Source organism: Cucumis melo, chromosome 7 (genome assembly GCF_025177605.1).
Source record: "Cucumis melo cultivar AY chromosome 7, USDA_Cmelo_AY_1.0, whole genome shotgun sequence".
Lineage (NCBI taxonomy): Eukaryota > Viridiplantae > Streptophyta > Magnoliopsida > Cucurbitales > Cucurbitaceae > Cucumis > Cucumis melo.
The window spans coordinates 17,252,225-17,262,513 of record NC_066863.1 but is presented as its reverse complement, the minus strand read 5'-3'; the positions used below and the strand labels follow the sequence as shown (position 1 = coordinate 17,262,513).

Genomic DNA, 10,289 nt, shown 5'->3' with positions numbered 1-10,289 from the left:
TATTTACACGTCAAGTAAAATTGTATAGACACTAAAAAACCATCAAGTAAAATAGTATATTTGATTAAGTAAGATCGTATACTTGACATGTATTTAACGTCATGTATACTATTTATTAATATATCAAATATACTAATTTTCTATATTTTGTTTCCTGCATTAGGTACATTTGTTTCAATAGAACATATCAATCAACAAAATAAACTTTCCAATCAGTAGTTACACAACAAAAAGATGACAAATAATTGAGTATAATAAGTAAAACAACAATAATTTCATTCTTCTCAGCAATGTCATCAACAATTACACAATTCCAATCCAAATATAGCCAACTAAAATTTCCTATCTGTGGCCTATTCCAAAATCAACAATAATAATAGATATCTCATATTACAAAAAACATGTGTTGTATACCAAAACTAACGTCTATTCCCTTACATCTATTGCCTCATGTATATAAGTCTTAACTTTTTGCATGTTGCAAAAATCAATAACATCTTCTCGCAAAATATAACTCTTTCGAGGTATACCAAATAGCTCAAGAGGTAGTTGAAATGAAAAACTAGACCCATCAACATTTACCCTTTCAGCATATATGAGAATATACTTCAAATGTATTGGTAGATTGGATGGTTCACTAGTAACTTCTACCTCCTTTGTCATCGGTCTTGAAGCTTTTACCTAACACAAGTAAGTAACAATTTAAGAACTCATACACGTAAAATTTATCCAACTCAAACTCTTTAGATAATCTACTCTTTGATATCCATGATTTATCCATACTTATAAGAAATGGAACGAGATTAGAAAACAATAGTAAATAAAAGGAGATATACTAATCCATCAAGGCCTAACTCGAGATCAGGTTGCTAAGTGGAAGGGACCAAGAAGTTCCATTGTCTACGAGATTTGCAAAAAAACGAAAGTTTTGTTACTTTAAATAAGATAAAAGCAACAAAGAAAGGAAAACTCAATTGCTGGTGAAGAAAGAAATTAAAAAACAAAATCACAGTGATTTAATAAAGTTTCTTCAATACAGACAAGGTTTGCAACCTCTTCTGGTGTATTATGTATCACTTTAGTGACTTGGCAATATAAATCTTTTTATAGCTTTAACTTATGGCTATGAAAAGTTAACTTTTTTCTTAAGAATAATTTTTGAATTAATTAGCTTTTGATAAATTTTAGTTCAAGCACAATAAATATTTTTCCATTCATAATGTATTAAAATTACAAAATAAAGTATTCAATAATTTTGATTAAAATAAAGTTGCAGTCTAAATGATATAGAGGTAAATAAAGTATTTATTGGGTGTACCAACAACACAAGTTACCCTTAAAATACAAACAAAATTCACAAGCGTTCAAGATTATATTATAGGCATATGTTTTTGGCAACTATCTCATATTGCTTTCTACTTTCAACCATTGCCCTATGTATGGACAAATGTTCAGTTCTGATGCTTTTGAACTTATATTTGAAAATTGCACAACATAAAACAATAACGATTGACTAGAAGAAAGAAGAAGATTGTGATTGTTAAAGAGACAGGGAACATAACTAAAATATCTAAACACAATGCACATTTTTGTGCCAAATTAACAAAAAGAATTTCTCTCGCCATTCAAGGTTCCTTTCTCTTTCAGAACCCCTACAACATAACATGTTCCAAGTATGATAAGAAAAGAAGAAGACAAGATGTGTAAACCCGAGATTTTCCTAGGATCATTTTCTCTTGTCATCTATTGTTAGGATTACTAAGTTAAAAGAAGAAAGAAAAGAAAAGAAAAGAAAGGAAGTGGAATTGGACAGCACAAAGCCCACCACCGACAAGCTCATTTTTCAGCCCAATTTCATTTCATTCCTCCATCATTTTCCATCCAAACTTTCAGAGCACTTTGAGGAGAGAGTGAGGGAAGAAGAAGAAGAATTTCGTGGTTTGAGGTTGAAGAAGATAGGAAAAAGTTCATGCAAAGCCAGCCATTGCAGAATCTGGGTGCAACTATCGACCTCTGGTTTGTTTTGTTCGGTTTGAGCTATCCAGAAGGAACTAAGAGGTAAGGTTTGATTTTCTTGAAATTTAGTTCATTTTTCAACAACTTTCATGAAGGAAGCTTGAGCTGAATAGTATGAGAAGTTAATGGTTTTTGAAATGGAAAACAGAGCACAAGATTTTCGAGCAAACCAGAAGGATTTCTAGTGTTCTTTGATGCTTTGAGTATTCTGGAAGTGCACAAGTCGAATCAGAAGCTCTATTTGGTATGGTTGGAAATCTTATTCAATATCCTACAACTTTCATGAAGATTTTGTGAGCCAAAAATGACTTTAAGTGGGGTTAATTGCAAGAGATAGATAAAGAGTGGTAGAGAACCTTGAATTCTATATTGTCTGTGTTCGGGGCAATTCTGGACAAATTGGTTGCGAATCTCATTTTAATTTCTTCAGGTAAGTTATAGAGTATTAGAAATGAAGAGTTTTATGTATATTTTATTAATGTTGGTTAAGGTTTGAGGAAGTTATGAGTGTTGGAAGTTAGGATATCGAATCTGAAAAATCTAGAAAGTGGGATGTAATGTGATTCTTAATCTAATTGTTTAGAGATTCATGAGCATGGAAAGACAAAGCTATCTATGGTTCTAATGCTCGGTTTTGGTTATTGACAGGCTTAGAGGAAATAGGTAGAGTCTACAAGCCAGGGAACTAGATAAGACTTTGAGTGACAAAACAAATTTCTAAAATGTTATTAAAACGTTGTTCATAATTATATGTTTTACATGTTTTTCTATGAATGATACATGGTGTTTGGGAACGGTTTCAAACATGAGTTTTGAGCTTAGATTTTCTAATGAGGGTTATATTCGAGCACGTGGCTAATAGCTTTATGAAAAGTAGTTGAAACGATATCTTTTAAAGTAAAGCATGTGTTAGCAAATATTGTATAATGATTTAAAGTTTTTCACGAGCAAGCTGAATAAACTTGAGTTTTACAAAAGATAACAATAAACAGGCATGTTTAAATGTTTTCATGTGACTTCGTGGAGATTTCCATTGACTACATGAGTGAGATATTGAGCCTGAGGCTATATGGTACAGTGTGCACACAGGTTATATTTTCGTTGTCGACGTTGAGTGTACTCCGTGACAACGAAGCTGTCGTGAGTGCTGGGCGGGCCTCACTACGACAAAGATGATGGAGTGCTGGGTGTCACAATCGTAACTTCTCAACACGATTGTGCGGCACTTGCTTAGCTCAATCAGCAAGTCAGCCGTTCGATAATCGGAATCCGCGGACAAACTCGCGGTATGACGTAGCCTCCCTCCCCTTTCTTGGGAAAATGTTTTTATAAAACGGGAGAGAGAAAGTAAATAGTTGAAAACGTCATAAAGAAAGCATTGAAGACTGTCAATTGCAAGGAAAATAACTCAGCATGCAAAGAGTACGACAAGGCTTGGGCGGGGGTCGGACTGTTCATGTACCCCCTATAGTGTACATATTGAGAATTTTGGCCTTGGCAGGCTTGCATATGAAAAAGCCAAAATGTCACACTGTGACTCGGCGACACCTAAACGAAAGAATTAACCTAAACTACTTTCAAGACATAAAGATAAAGTGATTTGGGGGTATTCGGGCATACGGCCAACGGTAAATAATACGTTGGACAATTATGCCCCTGACATTCTCCCCCACTTAAACGGTTGACGTCCTCGTCAACTGGCGAAGCTGGAGCTCTTCGGTCTTCTGCATCCACGCTTCAAAGTCTTCGACAGGTCTTCCGCTGGTCACCTCCACGAGGGCTTCTTCCGCTTCACGAGGAATTTATGTATCTCCCTCGTGGGCCTTCTACAAGTCCTTACTCTGTCAGCAAGGCCTTCCTCGACTTCTCTGTCTTCCTCCAGGTCCAGGTTGACAGATAATCATACGACGTTGTTGCACCGTCAATTGGAAGCTTGGTCATCCCCTCGAACTCGAGAGGGCATCGCTTTTGATCTCCCTTCTCCTCCATCGGCCTTGAAGCTTCTTCTAGGCATACTCGCGCGATGTTGGCCATCTGTTCACATTCTTCTCCAACTCGGTGGACTTGAGGGCGGTCCCCTAGACAAGGGCCATCAGCGACGGGCGGCAATACAGAATGCCTCTTATCTTCAATCTCAAACGGACTTCTCTTGATCAGCGAGTCGGTCTGAGCACTATAACCGAATTGGGTTACCTTCAGCAGTTGAACCCAATTCTTTTGTCTGCCATCAACACAATGATGCAGGTGTTCTGCGAGCACACAACTGAGTTGCTCGGCTTTGACTTCAGGAGTCTTGGTCGCCTCGACGACCCCAAGACTTGGCCCCTCGATCATGGCTTGCTTCGAACCATTGAAGGCGACCTGACACCCGAGGTTCTCGCTCCACTGAGTGTCTTCTTCTCTCGACGACCCACCTTGGTGGCACTCTCCCACATGACTCAGCACGCTCACCTGGCCCTGCACAGAACAACACTTTCCTCCCTTGGCATCAGTAAGACCCAACGGCACCACGGGGAACTCGTATGCTTCATGCCTTGTGACCCAATTTTTCTCGAGTCCCTTTGCCTTCGTTGTTCTTACTCGACATTGCCTCGATCGGTCGTCTGACTTTAGGAGATGCTTCACTCCACGTGGGCAGTCCACCCGCCTCGTGAGCATGGGGAGTGGACATTTACGCCGGACCGTGAGCTTATTCTGGGTGCGACGGTCAACACACTGTTGTGGGCTTCTGTCCTTCTTCTTCAGGGAAAGGACGCGGGCTCCATACGTAGCTTGTACAGGTATACTACACCCTGTATTCGACAACATCTCTGATGGTTTCCGAAGTTTGATTAACTTCAGCGGCGCCATGCGATAAGCATTCTTCGCATGCGCGTTTGCCTCTGATGGCGACTCTACCCCATGGTCGGTTCTCCTCCGCATCGACGAGGACTTGGGCCATCTACTTGGCATCACACCACGGCACTTCTCTGGGACACACAGAGTGTCCTTGGGGACTGTCTCCCCCAGCTTTTCCAACGCCCCAAGCAAGATCTCCACAGATGGTGGTTCCTCTTGGGCGCGGCTCTTGTCTAGTTTCATGGTCGATATCATTTTGAACCCGTTAGGCTGGCGAATATCTGCTTGCACTACCGTGGGGAAGGATCCGGTAATTGCTCGACATTTGGCTGAAGGTATTGGAATGACTTGATGTTCAAGGAGGAACTCCATTCCCAGCACTACATCAAAGTCGTCCATCTTTACAACTACAAAGTCTACGGGGCCTCTCCATCCTCCCAACTTTATCGTCGTTCGCTTCACCAATCCGACGATAGGTAGGGCAATGGAATTCACGGCTTTCATCTTTCCTGAATCCCTCTCCCAACGGAGCCTTAGACGCCTAGCTTCTGCCTCTGTAATAAAGTTGTGGGTTGCGCCAGAATCGACCATAGTGCTCTTAGCTTGCTTTTGGTTGATCCAGGTGTCAACATACAGTAAGCCCCCTTTTGTTGGTACATGTCCCTCCTCCGACTTTTTCTGGAGAGATGACATGTACTTTATGGCCCCTATTCGAGTCCTTTCACCCCCATCTATCAGGCCCGCTTCATCCTCAGCATGATTTGACTTATCATTTGAATCCACGATTAAGGAGGCCTGAAACGCATGGAAGTCGACTTTATTCGGGCATTCTCTTGCCATATGTGGCTTACCACATATGTAACAACTTAGGCGGCGCTTGGGTGGGCTTTGATTATTCGGCCTTTGCCATGTGTTCTCTGTGTTTGACTGGTGAGATCTTCGGTCTTTACCAGTGTATTCGTCTCTTCTGACAGTTTTGGGGGAACTCGGACGACTATTCCTGTTCCTTCCAAGTGAGGAGCTTTTGTGACGTCTCACATCTTGAGCGTCACCTGTCAGATCGAACAACCGTTCGGCTGCTGCATACGCTGACGTGAGGTCTTGGACCCTTTGTTCATACAACTTGGCCCTCGCCCACGGTTTCAGCCCTTCGACAAAATAGAAAACTTTGTCTTTCTCTGACATATCCCGGATGTCTAGCATTAACCCTGCGAACTGTTTCACGTACTCCCGAATCTCGCCAGTGTGTCTTAGATCGAGCAATTTTCGCCGAGCCAGGATTTCCACATTCTCGGGGAAAAATTGCGAGCGGAGTTCTCTCTTCAGGGCGTCCCAAGTATCTACAGTGCAACGTCCTTCCTGTATGTCTGCGTATCGGGACCTCCACCACAACTTTGCATCTTCAAACAAATGCATCGTTGCCAATGTCACTTTGGCTTCTTCGGTGACAGTGTTTGTAGCCTTAAAGTACTGTTCAAGGTCGAAAATGTAGTTCTCCAGGGCCTTTGCATCTCTTACTCCACAGAAGGGCTTTGGTTCTGGGATTTTTACTTTACTAACCGAAATTGCTCCTCCAGCTGGAGCTTGGTTTGCCATTGCTCGCATCGTGAGACTCAGTCTTGCATTCACGTCTGCGATTTCATTTCTAACGACATCGAGGGTGACTCTAAAATCCTCCGACATGCCGTTTATCATCTCTAATAGTGTCTTCTGAGCGCTATCAAGCTCGTTGACACATTCTTCCATGTGGGCAGCAAAGCCTGAGGAACTCTCCCCACGCTCGTAGTTAATAGTTCTTCTGGCGTTGGTATTTTCTTCTAGGGCGTCAACCCTTGCCAACAACTCTTGTATTGGTAACCCTTCGACACGGCCAGCTACCGCATCGATCGTGTCGGCTTTCTCAGAAATTTCATCGACACGAGACTCCAAGTAGCGGATGGAGTCGGGAACTTCGACTAGGTAGAGCATCTGCTCTTCTATCTCTACTAGTCGGTCTCTCTGGGCCTTGCCCGATGGATTCGACGACGACATGTCTCGGTGTAATCGTCAATTAGCCAACTTGGCTCTGATACCACTTGTCACAATCGTAACTTCTCAACACGATTGTGCGGCACTTGCTTAGCTCAATTAGCAAGTCAACCGTTCGATAATCGGAATCCGCGGACAAACTCGCAGTATGACGTAGCCTCCCTCCCCGTTCTTGGGAAAATGTTTTTATAAAACGGGAGAGAGAAAGTAAATAGTTGAAAACGTCATAAAGAAAGAATTGAAGACTGTCAATTGCAAGGAAAATAACTCAGCATGCAAAGAGTGCGACAAGGCTTGGGCGGGGGTCGGACTGTTCATGTACCCCCCCTATAGTACATATTGAGAATTTTGGCCTTGGCAAGCTTGCATATGAAAAAGCTGAAATGTCACACTGTGACTCGACGACACCTAAACGAAAGAATTAACCTAAACTACTTTCAAGACATAAAGATAAAGTGATTTGGGGGTATTCGGGCATACGGCCAACGGTAAATAATACGTTGGACAATTATGCCTCTGACACTGGGCGGGCCCCACTACATCGTACGACTAGTAAACGTTGGTTGTACTGGGCGTGCCCTACACCACGTAGATCGGTCATGTTAGTTAAAACGTTTGATGTACTTGTTATGCCTTGCTAGATTTTTTTTTATGACGAACTTGGAAGATATTTTAGAAGGCCTTATTTATTACACGTTTATGTTAAATGCTCTGATTGAACATATTTATACATCTAAAGGTTTATCACATGTTTTGACGTCCGTATTTAGAGTTTTAAATTTAGGCACTCACTAGGCCTCGTAGCTCATTCTTTTCAAAATGTTTCTCACTTTTTAGGTAGAGATCGAGCTCCCGATGCCTGATACACTACCAACGTCTGCTGAAAGTTCTGGATCAAACTCTAGTACGTGGTTGAAGTTGTATTTTGAGTCTGTTCATATTGAAATGTTTTGTAAGGTTTGTATAATATCGTCCTAGAGGTCGTGGTCATAAAACTCTAGTTGTGTAGGTTTTGGTCGTGATATTTATATTAGGTTATTTTACAAACCAAGTGATGTCAGAACTGCATCTTGTGTATGTTGGGAAGGTTTCTGTTGATTCCACTGTGTGGTGTTCCATGTTGAATATGCTATATCTAAGATTGGTATGTTTATCTAGTTTAACGTTTCAGTAGGGCCAACAGGGATTATTAGAGGAGACGATGTCTGTTGGCTTCATGTCGTCTTTCGGGCTAAGACAGCAGGTGGTTCGGGAGGGGGTGTGACAAGATGTGTCTTTGTTGAAGAATCCACTAACAAAAGAAAATAAGTTCAATTACGATAATAGCTAAGTGATTGGATGCAAGCAAATGCCGCAAGTCATTGTCAAAACTTGGAACTTCATGTAAATTGCAACTATCCTATGAGATGGAACAAAAAATACTTCTAGTAGGTAAATCAAAAGCAAATTAAGTTCATTAGGATGCAGAATGAAAAGATAAAAGCATCTACAAACATACCTTATTCAACATCCTATGCAACTCATCTCTTGCCTATACGACCCTATCCCTATCATTGCTATCAACAACAAAAATAAGGTCATGTGTCTAAGGAAGTAATGCCTCCAAAGTGGACAAATCTTTTAAAAGGAAACCACTCCAGTCAAACTTCGAGTAAACATAATAGTTCAGAATAATTTCTTAGAAATTTTTTAATTTCAAGAACATGTGAACATATAAAAACATAATTAGCAAAAACCTTAAAGGCCTCAGTGATAATCCACTAATTAGCATGATTAATTAGTCATTTTGGAAAATGTAAGTACTATATTTGTGGTGATACAAAATTATATTATATGATCAAATTAAGAAAATAAGAAGAGCATGCAGTAACATACCAAATTAGAACCAATATGTTTACTGCCAATCCAAATTTATTAGGTTTCAAAATGGCATTTGTTGCTTTTCTTAACATCGGAACAAGAAACTCCAACTAGCAACTTGCTAATGCATCAACCACATTATGCACATATAAGGGTAAAAAAAAATTAGAAGAGTGAAATTCTATTTTGATATTAAATTCAAAATGAACTGCTTGTCTCTTAAATATGGTTAAAAGCAAAAGTTGCCTCTCTCCTTTCACTAATGAAAAAGGAGATGCATACCTTGTCCTGACCATCAACATCCCAAACGGTAAAGGTGATGTTCTTGTATTCTACGGTCTCCATATTAAATTCTGCAAGAGCAACTTTAGAAAATAGATATTGGAAGTTTTAGATTAGGACTTACAAGTGTGTACAAAAGAAATAGAGAAGATATAAAATCAGAAAAACTAATCAAGGGTCAAAAGCTTCTATTTATAAATAGCCCTTAAGGAGGAGCTTTTCTTCCTTCAAGCCATTCGGACCACCTGCCTCCCCGTTCTCCTTCTACCAAAAATCAAATAAGAAGTAGAAATCGGTTTAATTGGGAAAGAGCATTTGTAGCCATCAAGGCAGTAGCTATGACTTGTAGATGAAGAAGGAGATATCGATAGGTAGGTCGCCAAGTCTAATTGGACCGAACGAAGGCAAGTAGAAAGTCAGAGAGGCTGGTGGTGCGAGCTGGTCGGAGAGGTGACTGGCATGTGGCTTGCAAAGAAAATTGAGAATTGAAGGAGAAAGAGCGTCCGGGTGCGATTCAACGATGAGGAACTTCCAACTGCGATTCGACCACAAGAAGCATTGATTTTGCATGCGTCAAGGAGTGTCCGACTGCAAGCGGATGGGGAGGATAGTTACGTGTGGCGAGGAACGTTTGTGTGGGGGAGGGTTTTGGGTGAAAAGAAATTGAGGGAGGGAAAAGTTGTGTGGGAGAAAGGGAGGGTTTTTAGAAGAGAAAGGGAGAGATGAAAGGGTCGGAGGAAAAGTGTCAATAAAATAATTTATTTTTATAAATTTTTTCATTAAAATAATTTTTTTATTAAAATAATTTTTAATAAGATTATTTTAATAAGCTTTTTTAATAAATTTATTTTAATAAGTTTATTTAATGAAAAGAGGGAAATAAAAAGTATTTTTATACTTTTTATTTTTATATTTGTATATTTTTTATATTTGACATTTCCAAAACATTTTAAAATAGAAATGTTAACTATAAATGACTTTATCTCAACGTCAAGTAAATGTTAATTATACTTGACGAGAAACAAAACGTCAAAGTAAAAGCTAATGAAAATAATTCAAAAATTTTGTTTTCTTTAAACTATACTTGACGTGTTTTTTGTGTCAAGTAAATGTATGCTATACTTGACATGAATAAAACGTCAAGTAAACTCTCCCTTATACTTAATGCGAAAAACACGTAAAATAAAAGCTAACGTAAAATATTAGAAAAATGGTCAATACTTGATGTTTTTTTTTTAATAAAAACGTCAAGTATGTAAAAGTAG

General features: G+C 39.7%; 1 protein-coding gene across 5 annotated transcripts; it reads right to left on the bottom strand.

The window, feature by feature from the left end:
• Positions 1-245: 245 nt before the first annotated feature.
• Positions 246-9,747, bottom strand: LOC103501188 (uncharacterized). 5 transcript variants are annotated; one of them, XR_007822347.1, is made up of 5 exons: positions 9,025-9,747; positions 8,381-8,438; positions 7,931-8,173; positions 837-900; positions 246-681 (listed from the first exon to the last, which is right to left on the bottom strand). XR_007822347.1 is itself a non-coding variant. In XM_051087509.1 (3 exons), the coding sequence occupies exon 3, from the start codon at positions 6,883-6,885 to the stop codon at positions 3,853-3,855; it is 3,033 nt and encodes a 1,010-aa protein (XP_050943466.1). In that variant the 5' UTR covers positions 6,886-8,173; positions 8,381-8,438; positions 9,025-9,747; the 3' UTR covers positions 907-3,852. The 5 variants fall into 5 exon arrangements, 2 of the variants coding, with proteins under 2 accessions (XP_050943466.1, XP_050943467.1); XR_007822346.1 differs by lacking the exon at positions 7,931-8,173; XR_007822345.1 differs by lacking the exons at positions 837-900; positions 7,931-8,173.
• Positions 9,748-10,289: the final 542 nt, after the last annotated feature.